The 20,000-nt window shown below is 37.0% G+C and overlaps 1 protein-coding gene across 1 annotated transcript in view; it reads right to left on the bottom strand.

Annotated features, from left to right (window-relative positions):
* Window positions 1–20,000, bottom strand: part of LOC133536842 (neurobeachin-like) — a 652,776-nt gene that overhangs the window by 14,323 nt on the left and 618,453 nt on the right. Inside the window, exons 49-53 of the mRNA XM_061877477.1 lie at window positions 16,477–16,566; window positions 9,367–9,544; window positions 6,085–6,156; window positions 5,802–5,957; window positions 3,684–3,854 (exon numbers count right to left, since the gene is read on the bottom strand). Coding sequence (XP_061733461.1) covers window positions 3,684–3,854; window positions 5,802–5,957; window positions 6,085–6,156; window positions 9,367–9,544; window positions 16,477–16,566 — 667 coding nt within the window. The remainder of the gene's footprint in view (window positions 1–3,683; window positions 3,855–5,801; window positions 5,958–6,084; window positions 6,157–9,366; window positions 9,545–16,476; window positions 16,567–20,000) is intronic.

Here is a 20,000-nt window from a genome sequence, read left to right as displayed (position 1 = left end):
GGATCTTTCTGTGTGGAGTTTGCATGTTCTCCCCGTGAATGCGTGGGTTCCCTCCGGGTACTCCGGCTTCCTCCCACTTCCAAAGACATGCACCTGGGGATAGGTTGATTGGCAACACTAAATTGGCCCTAGTGTGTGAATGTGAGTGTGAATGTTGTCTGTCTGTGTTGGCCCTGCGATGAGGTGGCGACTTGTCCAGGGTGTACCCCGCCTTCCGTCCGATTGTAGCTGAGATAGGCGCCAGCGCCCCCGCAACGCCGAAAGGGAACAAGCGGTAGAAAATGGATGGATGGATGGATATTCCCTATCCATTTTGGTATAGACTCAACTCGTCGTGTTTAGAGGAAGAAGAATACTGAGTTGCATCCCAAGAACACCACACCTACTGTGAAGCATGGGGGTGGAAATATCATGCTTAGGGGCTGTTTTTCTGCTAAGGGGACAGGACGATTGATCCATGTTAAGGAAAGAATGAATGGGGCCATGTATCGTGAGATTTTGAGCCAAAACCTCCTTCCGTCAGTGAGAACTTTGAATGGTTGACCAAATACTTATTTTCCACCATAATTTACAAATAAATTCTTTAAAATTTCAACAATGTGAATTCCTGGATTTTTTTTTACATTCTGTCTCTCACAGTACATGTGTACCTCTGATGAAAATTACAGACCTCTGTCATCATTTTAAGTGGGAGAACTTGCACAATCGATGGCTGACTAAATACTTTTTTGCCCCACTGTAATTATAAATGTAAACATTTTGAAGTACCAAAACCACATGGAAGTAGACGACCACTATGTATCCCACTGTTCCACCACATCCTAACATTGTTATAGTTGAGATGTTTTAAGCAAATATATAAATAATATTCATAATCACAAGTGCAGAATTATGGGATATTGACAAATTAATAGGCGTCCAACATTGTCAGTCCTCATGTTGGCCATATTGTCTCTGCTGCTGGACTATGATGGATGTGGTCCCACAGAGACCAAGACCTGAGCTGTCAGTCCCACCACACCTGCTCTGATGCTGCTGGTAGCGTGTGTGTGTGTGTGTGTTTGTGTGTCCGTGTGTGCGGTTGACGAAGACGAGTGTCAGCAAAAAAACCTCTGGGGAGGAAGAAAGAAAAAAAAAGGGAAGCTGAAAGCCGCTCACCTTCCGCACAAAAGATTCAATCTCTGTGTGGCGTGGCGTCCACCCTCAGGGACACGGGAAAAAGCGCGTCTTGTCATGGGACAAGGAGGGGGTGCGATTAAACCAGACATTTTTCAATGATTGCAGGTGGAACGCCATCTTGTGCACTTTTACAAACATGAAAGTCCAAATAACTGTCATGTGCTAATAATATGAAGAAATATGTTTACGTGCCCTCACTGGACACAACATTAGGTACACCTAGCCAGCTTCACTCTAATAATATGTTTGCGTTACACTAATCATAGTCACAATATGAACATAATAGTGACTCATTTGCACTTAAAATTAATTTCCCATGGTATGTTGCTTCTTCAACCATGTGAGTCATACCAAAAACATATTGGAAGAAAATGTGCACTATTGTTATTGAACTTATCAATGTTAATATATAATATCAGTCACAATAATGTAGCAATTTCAACCAATCATCAATTTTATAATTATATTGATATACTTTTGAAAAAATATATTACTATAGGAGTTTAGCAATTTGGTAACGTTTAACTTGGAAGTTGAACTGCCAGAAGAGTCATGTGATTTCTCCAAGCTAACCAGCACAAACATATAATATTGAAAACAAATGTGTCCTGTTATTACAAATACCATCAATGTTATCATCAAATATTAGTCATGATAATGTAACAGTTGCATTGAAGTACTGATTTTATAATTATACACAATTTTTGCCATTGCTGCAGGAAAACAAAATAAAGTTTTGCAATTTTATAACTTTAATTTGAAATTTGAACTGCCAGAATATCATGTGATTCCTCCAAGCCAACCTGCAAAAAAATATAACATTGACAAAAAAGTGTACTTTTGTGTACTGTTACTACAATTACCATCAATAGTATTGTCAAATATTAGTCACCATAATGTAACAGTGGCGTTTAAGTATCAATTTTATAATTATACACATTGTTTTATTGCTGCAGGAAAACAAAAAAACAAAGTTTTGCGATTTCATACCTTTAATTTGAAATTTGAACTACCAGAATATCATGTAATTCCTCCAAACCAACCAGCAAAAAAATGTCATATTGAAAAAAATGTGTAGTATTGTGTACTATTATTACAATTACCATCAAATATTAGTCATGATAATGTAACAGTTGCATTTAAGTATCGATTTTATAATTATACCCGTGTTTTAATTGCTGCAGGAAAATAAGCAATTTTGCAATTTCATAACTTTAAAGTAATATTTCAACTGCGAGAATATTATTTGATTCCTCCAAGCCAAACAGCAAAAAAACATAATTTAGTAAATCAAATATGTACTATTAATATTACAATTTGTAATTTAAAACATTTGTACGCACGCACAACACTTAAGACCTTCAGTATATCTGTATGTGGAATTAAATTATGGAATGGATTAAGCAAAGCAATCAAACAATGTACTGATATGATCCACTTCAAGAAAGTCTTCAAACTGGAAGTGTTTACAAAGTACAAAAAAGAAGAACCAAGATAAACATTCTGAATTTATTTACACATTCATTCTTTCATTCTCAAAATAATCTTACTTATCTCATCGTATGGACTAAAACTTACTTCACCAATTATTTATTTATTTTTTATTGTGATTACTAATGGAGTATATTGTGATTACATTGAGAACAGGAAGTGAACAAAAGTTTTAGCAACTGTTATGTAAAAGAAAAGGGGTAGGATTAAATAAGCTCTGCTTCTTCCTACTCCTTTTCAAACATGTTGAAAAGAGAAACTGGAAATTGTGATGTATCATGTTGTATGCATGCATGTTCCAAATAAACTTAACCTCAACCTCAACAATCATCATTTGTATTATATAATTAGCCATAAAATTGTAACAATTGTATTCAAAGAGGCATTTTAAATCATACTGATAAACATTTAACATGAAGGTTACCTGTAGAAAAAAAAAAGATTTTGTAATTTTGAAAGAACCATGTGATTTCTCCCAGCCAATCAGCTAAGACTTGAAAAGAAAAATAATTAAAAAAAAGAATACAATTAGGATTTATATATTATTGTCATGATAATGATAATCATTTGACAAAATGCTACCATGATACTAAATGATGATGGCAATAAAGATAATGAGTATTATTGATTAAAACTAATTACACAGCTTTATTAGTATAATTGCAATATCAATAATTGTTATTAATAATGTAACCGCATGTTACATTATGTGATAATTCTTAATGATGCTTCATTTTGTTACAGTGTCTGACCAAGAATCTGAAGGAGATAATATTTGAATCGTCTTTTCCCTTTGTAAGCATCGACGACATCCAGGGAATTAATTTCCCCTCCTCAGAGGAACCGGAGCCCTAATTGGACGCAGCCGAGCCGAAACTCTTAATGAAGTGTCGGCGCTTTGGCGGAGTTAATTATGGAAAAACGGTGCGACTTCGGCGCTTGCAGAGAAAAGACGGTCTAATTGGGGACGCGTGCACACTTTGAGGGCGCTGGTAAAAGCCAGTGTTACTCACTGTTGACGGGGTTGTCTCCGATGATGTGGTGCCTGCCGCTCCAATACCACAGAAGAAGAGTTGCGTCCCTGGAGCCCGACACGATGTAGCAGTCGCCGCCGATGTAGGACTCGGACCTGGCCAAACACGTGGCCACGTCCCAGTGGCCGAACACGATCTGGGTCAGCTTGCCTGGCGACACAAGCAGCACACATCCACTCAAACCCAGGATTTTATTGATTTTTGATAACATTGAATCAACTTGTGACTTTATGACTTAAATATCAACGTTTTTGTGGGGGGTTTTTTACATTAAAAAAAAAAATCTACAAAAATTTAAAAAACAAGAACTGTATTGATGTTTTACTCCTTTTATACCTCAAATAGATGGCAGTAATGGCACATACTCTGAACTCAATGTCAAACTACTCTAACTGTTCCAAATAATCAGTTATTAGAAAGAATTAACTATAATTATCATCACACTTCAACAACTCTAACATGTTAATGTTGCTTCTTTACTAGGTCAGCATTGCAAATGAGAATCCGTTCCTAATTGTCTTACCCCAAGTAAATGAATGTTAAATAAATGCATAAACTAAGAGGTACTACATTACCCAGCAGGCCTAGTGCCCTAGACAGGAACAGGAAATAGGACAATCGTGCCATTTGAGCAATAAAGAGTCGATAAATTGCTACACAGGAAAGGAGCATATGTCTTGATCAGACAGTTGACACGCGCGTTTGAGCGCCGTTTAGACACAAATCCCATTGGCAAAAATTATGGCGATTGGCCAAAACGTGCGAGGATGTTGTAAAGCCCCGCATAATTCTAAGCGATTGGTAGAATTTGCATGAATTGGCGGGATCGCAACGTCAAAAATCCTAGGACAGAGTGCATAGTAAACAGTGAAGGTCCCTGAATGCATCACAGGGCACTACTGACTGTTTTTAACTAACACTGCTAATAATATTCTATATTGAGGTTTACTACTACTGTAAATTCAGGGCTAAAGTCGCTGCTTTTTTCCAACGCTTTGTACCCTGCGCGTACAAAACCGTGCAGCTAATTTATCGATTTTTCTTTGCTGACGGTTATAATACAAATATTCAAACGCAAAAACACACTGCAAAGGTGTGTTTGTGTTATGGCGCCATCTTTTGGACTAGTTAGCTCACTGGTGCCATTTAGTGCTTTTTAACCGGAAGTAGAAATGCCGTTCAATCTTTGAGCCGTCCATAGCGTTTCCTACTTCTATGACTGCTTCGTTCATCACTCGAAGGAGCATTTGTAAGTTTTACAATATAACTAAATCAATTCTTACTCACTAAACCGTCCCTTGTGTGATGTCTGTAAGATTGTTTTCATGCATACCTCTACGTGCTATCGCAATGTAATTGAGTTAGCATTGTTAGCATTTGCTAATATGCTAACACATTTAAAAGTGTGTGTTAGGATTATTAACTCACACTATTTTTGTATTGTTTCAGTGACACAAATTCCTCAGTAAATTCCCCAAAAACGTCAGCGTGGAGTTATTGAGTCTATTTAGCTGATTAGAGAACTAGCTTCCGTAGCTAATGGGTCCATGACGATGACTTCTGTTTTGTTTAACCAGCCGTTTTACTGCCTTATTACAGACACCGTTTGGATACAATTAAGGTAAATATTTTAAAAACCTTTCTTCGTAAACAACTCATTTAACAGTGCATATATCTGCGGCTTATATACGGAAAAAAATATATATTTGTAAAATTGAGTGGGTGTAACTTATATACCAGTGCGCTCTATAGTCTGTAAAATACACTAAATCGTCTCAGCACCTTTAACGTGCGTAATTAGATTTATTTTCAGTGGTTAGCTTCTTCTTACACTTGAATGTGAGGTCAATGAGAATTAGGAATGTTTGCATATGCATGAGTGATCTTTTGTGCTGGTTGTTTTAACCTACTTTGCAGTGTTTAACTTCTTTTTACACTTGAGTGACACCTCAGAATGGGACTTCTGTAACAGACTATTTCCCTTTTTCCTATTTTCTCTGAGGAAAAAATCCTCCAGGAACAGATTTTAGGATCATCCATAGAGAATCGTAACAAGGCCTGAGCTGGCGGTCCTTCCACGGACGAGCGCTCCCCCACCTGTCTCAGAGGAGTACACGCGGAAGCTCTTGTCCCAGAACCCGCACGCCAGGATGTAGCGGTTGTCAGCTGTCACCACGAAGCACTGGGTGCCGATCCGGATGCTCTGGTCCACCAAGTCCGTGATCTGACGCTTGTGGCTCGCAGCGCTGTTGGCTGGCGGCGACAACAGAGAAGGCGAGGATGGATGAGGAAGACACGCGGCGAGGACACTCGGTGGACGTTGGCGAGAAATGTTTGCGTTTGCGAAGACGGCGGTGAGAACGTTAACGAGGCTACTGACCTATCAGAGGGTCCATCTCGATGGGGAGATGCTGGGCTTGTTCCAGGGAATAACCTGGTGCTCCTCTCAGGCCTGCACCAACACAGGAAGTACATTCATCACCAAATATGGTCATCACGCCTGGCAGGTTATGGAAATATGCGATGCAACATTTTTGAAGTACGATTTTTTTTCCCGTTAAATATTCCACGAGTGCGGCGATATAAGACTGCATTGAATACAAACTCATTGAAAATTATTTTGGATCATTACAATGTAAAAAAAATACCATAAAATCAGTAACAAAATGTATTTTTGCAAAATGCCAAAAAGCTCTTCAGATATATAAATGGTTTTTTTAATGTTTATTATGTGATTATATATTCACTGCATCTTCCATTGGCCTGATTGCGCAACATCAATCATTCCAATGATAAATTGACCTCAAAGAAATGAGAAAATGAGTACATGTGTGACAGCTTTGAAACTCAAAATGTTCTTAATGAATAACAAATAACACATTTTGAGACGAATAAAAACTAACAAGTTAAACATTTACAAGAACAGGAAACAAATGTCTGTATATTATCCTTTAAAAGTTTGGAGACACCTCCCCCTTCACTAATGTTAGAATGTGTCTCAGAATTATTAACTTGTGATGTACAAAACATTTGTCTAACTGGCACATTGATGAGTATGTGGCACACTCATTAGCTGCATTGACACTACTGCTGGATTTAAAAAAGTCATATTTACCCTGCAAAAAACTTAATAGATAAATAGATTATTGATTTTGAGGGAAATTCAAGGCATTCAGTAGCAGGATACAAGACAGTTACAATAAACAGTAAATATTAAACAAGCCCTGTCCTCCCTCCCTTCCATATTCAATAAACCTGAAATGAGTCTTAAAAGACCCCCTTTATGATTCAGAATATTTTACATGTGCAGTTACAAACAGAAATAAACTCATACTTATATGAAGAAATGTAGACAACCTGTGCAGGAAAGAAAATATATGTGCAATTTAAAAGATAAAAATATAAATAGTTGGATACAAATTAACTATATAGCAGCAAACATATTTGTTTTTGTGTTTTTTAAACGGACAAAGAAAATAAGAAATGCACAAGTGGTCGATGAGCCAAATAGTAAACAGGAGAAGAAGAACATGTACCTTGTTTGGCGTTATAAAACCAACATGATCCTACACTTTAAAAGTGTTCCTTTATTTTATAAAGTTCCATTGATTTTTTTATTTAATTATTTTGTTGTCGTTTTTTTTCTTAGTTCTGTTTATTTTGTATTTAAATATTTTTTGTTTGCTCTGTGTATTTTTTTCTAAGTTATATTTATTTTCCGTATATTTTTTGTTTCCATTTATGTATATATATTATTTTTCTTAGTTCCATTAATTTCGTATACAGTTATTTATTTTTTCTTGGTTCTATTTTTATTATAATTATTTTATTCATGTATTATTTTCTTCGTTATGTTTATTTTTTTATCTACGTATTTATTTTTTTAGTTCCATTTATTTTTTATTAAAATATTTTTTGTTTGATATGTTTTTTTTCCAAGTTATAATTATTTTCCAATATTTTTTTGTTTCAATTTATTTATGTATTATTTTTCTTAATTCTATTCATTTCCTATCCATCCACCCATCCATCATCTTCCGCTTATCCGAGGTCGGGTCGCGGGGGCAGCAGCCTAAGCAGGGAAGCCCAGACTTCCCTATCTCCAGCCACTTCGTCTAGCTCTTCCCGGGGGATCCCGAGGCGTTCCCAGGCCAGCCGGGAGACATAGTCTTTCCAACGTGTCCTGGGTCTTCCCCGTGGCCTCCTACCAGCTGGACGTGCCCTAAACACATCCCTAGGGAGGCGTTCGGGTGGCATCCTGACCAGATGCCCGAACCACCTCATCTGGCTCCTCTCGATGTGGAGGAGCAGCGGCTTTACGTTGAGTTCCTCCCGGATGGCAGAGCTTCTCACCCTATCTCTAAGGGAGAGACCCGCCACCCGGCGGAGGAAACTCATTTCGGCCGCTTGTACCCGTGATCTTATCCTTTCGGTCATGACCCAAAGCTCATGACCATAGGTGAGGATGGGAACGTAGATCGACCGGTAAATTGAGAGCTTTGCCTTCCGGCTCAGCTCTTTCTTCACCACAACGGATCGATACAACGTCCGCATTACTGAAGACGCCGCACCGATCCGCCTGTCGATCTCACGATCCACTCTTCCCCCACTTGTGAACAAGACTCCTAGGTACTTGAACTCCTCCACTTGGGGCAGGGTCTCCTCCCCAACCCGGAGATGGCACTCCACCCTTTTCCGGGCGAGAACCATGGACTCGGACTTGGAGGTGCTGATTCTCATTCCGGTCGCTTCACACTCGGCTGCGAACCGATCCAGTGAGAGCTGAAGATCCCGGCCAGATGAAGCCATCAGGACTACATCATCTGCAAAAAGCAGAGACCTAATCCCGTGGCCACCAAACCGGAACCCCTCAACGCCTTGACTGCGCCTAGAAATTCTGTCCATAAAAGTTATGAACAGAATCGGTGACAAAGGACAGCCTTGGCGGAGTCCAACCTTCACTGGAAACGTGTCCGACTTACTGCCAGCAATGCGGACCAAGCTCTGACACTGATCATACAGGGAGCGGACTGCCACAATATTTCATGAGGGGTTCCCTCAATCATCAGGAGATTTCATCTCCTGATGATTGAGGGAATTTTTTATTTATTATTTTCTTAGTTCCATTATTCTTTTAAATCAATTTTTCATGTATTATTTTGTCAGTTTCTTTGTCTCCCTATTTTTAATCAAATTTGGTTAGTTCCAATTATTTTGTATCTATTTATTATTGTCTTAGTTCCATTATGTTTTATCTATTGTTCATGTATTATTTTCTTAGTTCCTTGAACTTTCTTTGTTTTTTCATTTAATATCTTCTGAGTTCCATCAATTTTTTTTTAAATATTTTTTATTAGTTCCTTTAATTTTTTATATATATATTTTTTTATTTTCTTACTTCCAATAATTCTTTTTTTTTTTCTTTTCTTTTTTTTTCAGTTTGTTGGTGAAGCCACTCCTTTTCAGTAGGAGCTGTCACTGGATTCCTAAAACAGTTTGGTGCTTCACAACAGTTGTATCGGTCACATGATGTTCTTAAAGTGATACACACATCCTGATACACGAGACGATATCGCTCAAGGCCCCGGTATCGTCTGACCCATCACTAATATTTATATTTCCATCTCACGGAGACTATTTATGTGACGGCGCGCCAACTCACCGACCGTGTTGTGCCAGCGGTTGACGGCGAAGACGCGGCTGCAGGTGAGCGTGACCACGGCGGGCAGAGCGAGGTGAGGCAGCGTGTTGGCGGCCACGTGCGTCACAGGAGAGTTGGAGGGGAACTTGAGCACCATGACCACGTCCTGCTGCATCTGGTCTTTGAACATCAGCGGGCTCTGAACAACACAAGTCATCTGTTACAGGGTCAAACCTTGTCTGCTCTCTGTTTAACAACAGGCATGCAAGTGGAAAAAGAAGTTAACATTCATATTTTGGTGCAAACTCACTCCTTATCTTTCCTGCCACTTCTTTTCAAAACAAAACTCCTGTCATGTAAAGGATCTTTGACTAAAATTTATGTGAAAAGGTCATAAAAACAGTGCTGCAAAGTAGATCCTGAAAAACAGCCAAGTGCTCTTGTCTTATAGAGGATCTTTGACGAGCATCTTTAAAATGTTCTTAAAAACAGCAGCACACACTTGTCAAAAATAAAATCTTTGACAAGCATTTCTGCAATGTATGTATTGAAACAGCACAGTGCACTTGTCATATAGAGGATCTTTGACAAGCATTTTCTCCAAAAAAAAGTCACTAAAAAAGAAGCACACCTCTTGTCTTATAGAGGATCTTTGATGAGCAGCTTTAAAATGTTCTTAAAAACAGCAGCACACACTTGTCAAAAATAAAATCTTTGACATGCATTTCTGCAATGTATGTATTGAAACAGCACAGTGCTCTTGTCACATAGAGGATCTTTGACAAGCATTTTCTCCAAAAAAAGTCACTAAAAAAGAAGCACACCTCTTGTCTTATAGAGGATCTTTGATGAGCATCTTTAAAATGTTCTTAAAAACAGCAGCACACAACTGTCAAAAATAAAATCTTTGACATGCATTTCTGCAATGTATGTATTGAAACAGCACAGTGCTCTTGTCACATAGAGGATCTTTGACAAGCATTTTCTTAAAAAAAAGTCACTAAAAAAGAAGCACACCTCTTGTCTTATAGAGGATCTTTGATGGGCATCTTTAAAATGTTCTTAAAAACAGCAGCACACACTTGTCAAAAAGAAAATCTTTGACAAGCATTTCTGCAATGTATGTATTGAAACAGCACAGTGCTCTTGTCATATAGAGGATCTTTGACAAGCATTTTCTTAAAAAAAAGTTACTAAAAGAGAAGTACACTTGTCATATAGAGGATCTTTGACAAGCATGTTTGCAGTAGATCTTGAAAAACAGCAAAGTGCTCCTGTCTTATAGAGGATCTTTGACAATCATCTTAAAAAAGTTCTTAAAAACAGCAGCACACATTTGTCAAAAAGAACATATTTGACAAGCATTTCTGCAATGTATGTATTGAAACAGCACAGTGCTCTTGTCATATAGAGAATCTTTGACAAGCATTTTCTTTAAAAAAAGTTACTAAAAACAGCACACTCTTGTCACATAAAGGATCTTTGACAAGCATTTTTTTTAAAGTTCTTAAAAAAACAGAAGCAAACTGATCATAAAGAGGATCTTTGACAAGCATTTTTGCAGTAGATCTTGAAAAACAGCAAAGTGCTCCTGTCTTATAGAGGATCTTTGACAAGCATCTTAAAAAAGTTCTGAAAAACAGCAGCACACATTTGTCAAAAAGAAAATCTTTGACAAGCATTTCTACAATGTATGTATTTAAACTTATCATAGAGGATCTTTGACAAGCATTTTCTTGAAAAAAAAAGTTACTAAAAACAGAAGCACACTTGTCACATAAAGGATCTTTGACAAGCATTTTTTTTTAAGTTCTTTAAAAAACAGAACCACACTTATCATATAGAGGATCTTTTACAAGCATTTTTGCAGTAGATCTTGAAAAAAAAGCAAAGTGCTCCTGTCTTATAGAGGATCTTGTACAAGCATCTTAAAAAAGTTCTTAAAAACAGCAGCACACATTTGTCAAAAAGAAAATATTTGACAAGCATTTCAGCAATATACTGTATGTATTGAAAACGCACAGTGCTCTTGTCATATAGAGGATCTTTGACAAGTATTTTCTTAAAAAACCTCAAAACTAATTCTTAAAAACAGAAGCACACTCTTGAAACAATCTTTGACAAGCATTTTTGCCGTAGATCCTGAAAAACAGAAAAGCGCTACAGATCCTGAAAAACAGAAAAGCACTATTTAAAAGATATTTAACAAACATGTATGCAATATGTGTTTTCAAAACAAAGTGCATCTGTCAAATAAACAATCTTTGACTAGCATTGAAAAAAAAATCTTAAAAACAGCAGCACACACTTCTCATATCAATGCTATATGACATGTAATTTTTGCAGTAGGTTCTGAAAAACAGCAGAGGGCTCCTGTCATGTAGAGGATCTTTGAAAAGCATTTTTTTTAAGTTCTTAAAAACAGCAGCACCCTTTGGTCGTATAGAGGAACTATGACTAGCATTTTTGCAGTAGGTTGTTTAAAACAACAGAGTACTCCTCCTATATAGAGGATCTTTGACTAGCATTTTTAAAATAGTTCTTACAATAGCAGGACACTTTTCATTTTGAGGATCTTTGACTAACATTTGTGCCTTACATGTTTTAAAACAGCAGCGCACTCCTGTCATTTAGAGGATCTTTGACTAACATGTTTGCAGTGGGACGTTTAAAGGAACAGAACACCACCCTGATATAGAAGATCTTTGACTAGCATTTTTCAAATAATTCGTTAAAAAACAGAGTGCTCCTGTCATATAGAGGATCGTTGACTAGCAATTTTTTAAATTAATCCATGACAATAATAGAGTGCTCCCATCAGATAAAGGATCTTTGACTAGCATTTTTGCAAATACATGTTTTAAAACAGCAGAGCGCTCCTGTCATTTAGAGGATCTTTGACGAGCATGTTGACAGTGGGTCGTTTAAAGCAACAGAGCATAACCCTGATATAGAGGATTTTTGACTAGCATTTTTCACATAAATCCTTAACAACAGAGAGCTCATGTCTTGTAGAGGATCTTTGACTAGCATTTTTGCAGTAAGTCCTTAAGAACAGCAGAGCGTTCTTCTCAAATTGAGGATATTTGACTAATTTTTTTCAAATTACTCCTTGAAAACAGCACAGAGCTCCTCCTATATGAATTATCTTTGACGAGCAGTAGGTTTTTAGAAACAACACAGGCCTCCTGTTATATAGATGAGCTTGGACAAACATGTTTTTAATTGGTCCTAAAAAGATATACATGATCTATGACAATAGTATTTTTTTAAATTCCTAAAAACAGTAGAGCACTTTTTTAATTTAAATGATCGTTCCCTAAAAATTCTGAAGTCTTAAAAAAAGCACACCACTCCTCTTGTAGAGATGATCTTTGAGTAATGTTTTTGCAGTACATCCTTAAAACCAGCAGATTCTTCCTGTCATGGAAAAGATTAGTATTTTTTGTAAAAAGTCTACATAACAGAAGCAGCACTCCTCTCATACATAAATGATCTTTAACTATATGCTCCTGTCACATATATGATCTTTGAAAATATATATTTTTAAAGTTCTTGAACACAGCAGCCCACTTTGGTCATATAGAGAGAAGATCTATGACTAGCATTTTTGCGGTATGTCGTTTAAAACAACAGAGCACTCCTCTTATATAGAGGATCTTTATTAGCATTTTTACTACAATAAATCATTAAAATAAAAGAGCGTTCCTGTCATATAGAGGATCTTTGACAAGCATGTTTTAAAATTGTTCTTAAAACAGCAGCTCACTTGCCATTTTAAGGATCTTTGAGTCATAATTTTGCAATACATGTTGTAAAACCGCAGAGCACAACTGTCATTAAGAGGATCTTTGACTAGCATGTTTGCAGTAGGTTGTTTAAAGCAACAGAGAACTACCCGGATATAGAGAATCTTTGACAGCATTTTTCAAAAAAATCATTTAAAACAACCAAATATACCTGTCATATAGAGGATCTTTGACTAGCAATTTAAAAATAAATCCTTAACAACAGAGAGCTCCTGGCTTATAGAGGATCTTTGACTAGCATTTTTGTAGTAGGTCCTTAAAAAAAGCAGAGTGCTCTCCTCAAATAGAGAATATTTGACTAACATTTTTTGAAACTAATCATTGAAAACAGCCCAGTGCTCTTCCTGTTTACATGATCTTTGACAAGCATTCTTGCAGTAGGTTTTTAAAAACAACATAGGTGTTGCGATCTGCTGCTCAGATCTTCACGTTTGTTTTTTCATTCTCAGTCCGACCCGTTTATTTCTTGTTTTTGTCCATCACTATGGTTACACATCAGTCCACCTGTTGGTCTCGCCCCGCACACCTGCTACTAATTTTCACCCTCCTATTTAAGCTCACCTTTTCTGTTTACTCATTCTCGGATCCTAATTTGCCCACGCGCAACAGTGACGACGCTCATCATTCCATGTATGTATTTTCTCGCTAGCTCTCACGCTCAGCCACTTTATTTTCCAGCTTTCATGCTGAATGTTTTTGTTTACTCTTTTGTGTCCTCGTACCAAGTTTTAGTTTTCCTTGTGTTTTATCCTAGCTTTCAGGCTAGCGTCTTTTGTTTACCTTTTCTCTTTACACCAGTGTTTTTGTTCAAAGCATTTTATTATTAAATAAATACCCTTTAACTTACCTTGTTGTGTTAATCGCTTCGACGCATCCTTGGGAAAACAACGTCGGCATTACCATGCCGAAGAAGAGTCATCACAATAGGGCTCCCTGTTATATGGATGAGCTTTGACAAACATTTTTATAATTGGTCCTAAAAACAATGCTACTTTCATATACATGATCTATGACAACAGTATTTGTTTGAATTCCTAAATTCAGTACAGCATTTCATTTCAAACAGTCATTGCCTAACAATTTTAAAGTGTTGAAAAAAGCACAGCACTCTTCTTCTATAGATGATCTTTGACTAGTGTTTTTGCAGTAGATCCTTTAACACAGAGGATAGAAAAGATTAGTATGCTTTGTAAATAGTCTACATAACAGAAGCAGCACTCCTCTCATACATAGATGATCTTTAACTACAAACCCTGTTTCCATATGAGTTGGGAAATTGTGTTAGATGTAAATAAAAACGGAATACAATGATTTGCAAATCCTTTTCAACCCATATTCAATTGAATGCACTACAAAGACAAAATATTTGATGTTCAAACTCAAACTTTTTTTTTTTTGCAAATAACTAACTTAGAATTTCATGGCTGCAACATGTGCCAAAGTAGTTGGGAAAGGGCATGTTCACCACCGTGTTACATCGCCTTTTCTTTTAACAACACTCAATAAACGTTTGGGAACTGAGGAAACTAATTGTTGAAGCTTTGAAAGTGGAATTCTTTACCATTCTTGCTTGATGTACAGCTTAAGTTGTTCAACAGTCCGGGGTCATGTTGTCGTATTTTACGCTTCATAATGCACCACACATTTTCGATGGGAGAAATGTCTGGACTGCAGGCGGGCCAGGAAAGTACCCACACTCTTTTACTACGAAGCCACGCTGTTGTAAGACGTGGCTTGGCATTGTTATGCTGATATAAGCAGGGGTGTCCATGATAATGTTGCTTGGATGACAACATATGTTGCTTCAAAACCTGTATGTACCTTTCAGCATTAATGGTGCCTTCACAGATGTGTAAGTTCCCCATGCCTTGGGCACTAATACACCCCCATACCATCACAGATGCTGGCTTTTCAACTTTGCGCCTATCGCAATACGGATGGTTATTTTCCTCTTTGTTCCGGAGGACACCACGTCCACAGTTTCCGAATATAATTTGAAATGTGGACTCGTCAGACCACAGAACACATTTTCACTTTGCATCCATCTTAGATGAGCTCAGGCCCAGCGAAGCCAGCGGCTTTCCTGGGTGTTGTTGATAAATGGGTTTTGCTTTGCATACTGACAGTGGTTTTCTGTAATGTTTGTCTGATCTTGAATGAGATTGTGCTGAAAATCTTAATTTCCCCTCGGGAATTAATAAAATATGTCTGATTCTGAGCCCATGTGGTGATATCCTTTCCACACTGATGTCGCTTTTTGCAGTAGCGCCTGAAGGATCACGTGCAGTGATTTCTCCAGATTCTCTGAACCTATTGATGATTTTACAGACCGTAGATGGTGAAATCCCTAAATTCCTTGCAATAGCTCGTTGAGAAATGTTGTTCTAAACCTGTTCAACAATTTGCTTACAAATTGGTGACCCTCGCCCCATCCTTGTTTGTGAACTACTTACTATTTCATGGAAGCTGTTTTTATACCCTATCATGGCACCCACCTGTTCCCAATTAGCCTGCACACCTGTGGGATGTTCCAAATAAGAGTTTGATGAGCTTTTCTTAACTTTATCAGTATTTATTTCTACCTTCCTCAACTTCTTTGTCACGTGTTGCTGGTATCAAATTCTAAAGTTATTATTTGCAAAAAAGAAAATGTTTATCAGTTTGACCATCAAATATGTTGTCTTTGTAGCATATTCAACTGAATATGGGTTGAAAATGATTTGCTAATCATTGTATTCCGTTTATATTTACATCTTACACAATTTCCCAACTCATATGGAAACGGGGTCTGTACATGATCTATGACAACAGTATTTTTTTTAAATTCTTAAAAACAGTAGAGCACTTTTTTCATTCAGTCATTGCCTAACAATTTTAAAGTGTTGAAAAAAGCACAGCACTCTTGTATAGATGATCTTTGACTAGGGTTTTTGCAGCGTTTTCCTTAAACACAGCAGATTGTTCCTGTCATAGAAAAGATTACTATGTTTTGTAAAAAGTCTACATAACAGAAGCAGCACTCCTCTCATACATATATGATCTTTAACTATGTGCTCCTGTCATATAGAGGATCTTTGACTGTGATGAGCATGTCTGATTGACGTCATTGAATGAATAAAAATAAGAATATTAGTGTCAAGATCATTCTGGTCATTTCATTGACTCGCCACAGAGCTTTAACGGTGTCGCACGGTGATGACATCAAACCGGCTGATCGGCGCAAAAATGTGACAAGTTTGCAGACGTGACGTGATGTAAAACACACATCATACAGATTTCCCCCCCCCCTCTCTCTCTCTCCCAGCATGCTCTCTGCTCCTACCAGGTGCATGGCGGAGCTGCGTGGAGGATGTGGCTCAATAAACAACTGAGATGGCGTCTGTCCAAAGCTCCGGATCTGAGCCTCCGTGGCCTGCAGGGGCGAGAGAGGGGGAGAGAGAGAGCGGCTGTCACAGTAGATGGGCGTCAAAGTGATGGGTCAATGCGCTACTTGACAATGCAAGCAAATCCTAACTCTCTGAGGGCGAGGAGGGGGGGATTGGGGGTAGAGGAAAAGTGGGGTGCAACCACCCCTACCCTGTACCCCCCTTCCCCCCCCATCCTCACCCTGCAGAGTCATCCAAGTGCTAGCATGGAAGAGACAAGCCTTTTCCTATTAACATGCTTGGCTTAACCATTCCCATTTGCAGGCACACAGGAGCACGCTGCACTAACGCTAACCTGGACTGACGTGTCAGCTAGCAGCGCGGCAGCACTTTTTCATGCTATTGTGCTGCACACAAAGGACAAGACACACACACACACACACACACACACACACACACACAAAATGCCTACCTCTACCTTTCTAGATATACAGAGATTTGTATTGACAACATTAATAATATATACATACTTTGCAAATATAAAAACGCTTGTTGTGAAAAATGAGTTGGAATTTTACAAGAAAAATATAGAATTTTGGCAGTATTGTAATAAAAAGTCCTCATTTTACTCAACGCAAGTCAAAATTTCACAAGAAAAACTGAACATTTGTGCCATATTATGACAAAAAGTTGGAATTCTACTCAATAACAGTCACAGTTTTACAAGAAAAGCTAAGCAATTTGGCAATTTTATGAAAATCAATCGATAGTCAGAATTTTAGAAGAAAACTTTCAAGCGTTGGCAACATTATAATGATTATGGGAATTCTACTTGGCAAAAGAATGACAAAAGTCATAATTTTATTCAAAAAATTGCACTGTTTTAAATAAACGACAAAACAATTGTCAATATTGTGACAAAAGTCCGAATTTTATATGACAAATGTCGTCATTTTGCGTTGAAAAGTAATCGTTTTAAGAGGAAATATTGCAATATTACAGAAACAAAAAGAACATGAAAAATTGTTCCTAATTTATAGGAAAAAAGTCGGCACATTGTGAGGAAAAATACTGCTTTTAGTGAATAACTATTTTTTTTGATGATTGGTTTTTAATCTTTATCATTTACTTTGTAATTACAGTATGTCTCTATATACATATTTATATACATTTTGTTTAAATACATTTTGGCCAAAGGGGGCGCATTTCAATTTCTTACAAACACTTGTTATTTCATATGTTGACCCAAGGTGGCGCACTTTTAAAACCAACACTCATTCCATTTGAAACATCCTTCCTTTTTGGGACCACCCTAATTTTGATAGATTTCACCACCAAGGGTGCAAATGAGACATTCTCTAGTGCAGTGGTTCTCAACCTTTTTTCAGTGTTGTACCCCCTGTGAACATTTTTTTAATTAAAGTACCCCCTAATCAGAGCAAAGCATTTTTGGTTGGAAAAAAAAGAGATAAAGAAGTAAAATACGTCATCAGTTTCGGATTTATTAAATTGTATAGCAGTGCACAACATTGGTCATTTGTAGTGGTCTTTCTTGAAATATTTGGAACAAAAAGATATAAAAATAACCAAAAACTTGTTGAAAAATAAACAAGTGATTCAATTATAAACAAATATTTCTACACATAGAAGTATTCATCAACTTAAAGTGCCCTCTTTGGGGATTGTAATAGAGATCCATCTGGATTCATGAACTTCATTCTAAACATTTCTTCACAAAAAAAAAGAAGAAATCTTTGACATCAATATTTATGGGACATGTCCACAAAAAATCTAGCTGCCAACACTGAATATTGCATTGTTGCTTTTCTTTTCACAGTTTATGAACTAATATTTATATTTTTTTGCAGTATTATTAAATAAATATATAATTTTGAATTGTTGCTATTTTTAGAATATTTCTAAAAAATCTCACGTACCCCTTGGCATACCTTCAAGTACCCCCAAGTGTATGAGTACCCCCATTTGAGAACCACTGCTCTAGTAGATGCAATGGTTTTTCATATTGAACTAACTTGTTCACTGGTCCTCATATGGAAGGTACTTTTCCTTGTTGATGTCTCAAGAAGGTTAGAAATACACACACACACACACACACACACACACACACACACACACACACACACACACACACACACACACACACACACTTGTATTTGTTACCTTCTTGAGACCTCCGAAAAATGCCTACCTCTTTAGGACCAACCTTTACTTTCTAGATATATAAAGATTTGTCATTTCAACTTTAATAATATATACATACTATACAAATATAAAAACGCTTGTTGTGAAAAATGAGTTGGAATTTCACAAGAAAAATATAGAATTTTGGCAGTATTGTAATAAAAGTCCTCATTTTACTCAACGCAAGTCAAAATTTCACAAGAAAAACTGAACATTTGTGCCTTATGATAAAAAGTTGGAATTCTACTCAATAAGTGTCACAGTTTTACAAGAAAAGCTAAACAATTTGGCAATTTTATGAAAAGAATCATGCAATAGTCAGAATTTTATAAGAAAACTTTCAAGCGTTGGCAATATAATAATGATTATCAGAATTTTATTTGGCAAAAGTATGACAAAAGTCATAATTTTACTCAAAAAATGGCACTGTTTTACAAGAACAACAAAACAATTGTCAATATTGTGACAAAAGTCCGAATCTAATGACAAATGTCGCCATTTTGCGTTAAAAGGTAATAATTTTAAGAGAAAATATTGCAATATTACAGAAACAGAGAGAAACTTGAGAAATCGTTCCTAATTTTATAAGAAAAAAGTTGATACATTGTGAGAAAAAGACTGCTTTTAGTAAATTATTGTTATTATTATTTTTTTTTGTGATTGGTTTTTAATCTTCATTATTTACTTTGTAATTACAGTATGTCTCTATATATATATTTATATATATTTTGTTTAAATAAATTTTGGGCAAACGGACACTTGTTATTTCATGTGTTGACTTGAGAGGGAGCATTTTTAAAACCGACACACAGTCAATTTGAAAAATCCTTCCTTTTTGGGACCACCCTCATTTTGATAGATTTCACCACCAGGGGTGCAAATGAGACATTCTCTAGTAGATGCAATGGTTTTCCATATTGAACTCACGTGTTCACTGGTCCTCATATGGAAGGTACTTTTCCTTGTTGATGTCTCAAGATGGGTAGAAATACAACACACACACACACACACACACGCACACGCACACGCACACACACTATGCAGCAGAGAGGCAGGCAAAAGTGCAGGAGGTGATATAGGAGAATGTTGCTGGTTTACATGCTAAGTAGCGTTAATGCTCTCTGACTGAAAAAACAACAACAACTGGAAGTGAAGATACCTCCACCAAGGCTCCTCATAGTCCTCAATCTGGACCAGTGCAGTACCACACTGGGACTTCCTGTCTTTACTGCATTAAAGCATTACAAAATGAAAACTAACACTGTAGCTAACCTGTAAT

This window comes from Nerophis ophidion, linkage group LG18 (genome assembly GCF_033978795.1).
Source record: "Nerophis ophidion isolate RoL-2023_Sa linkage group LG18, RoL_Noph_v1.0, whole genome shotgun sequence".
NCBI classification, from domain to species: domain Eukaryota; kingdom Metazoa; phylum Chordata; class Actinopteri; order Syngnathiformes; family Syngnathidae; genus Nerophis; species Nerophis ophidion.
Note: the sequence above shows the minus strand (reverse complement) of the source record. Positions and strands in the feature narration are given on the sequence as shown.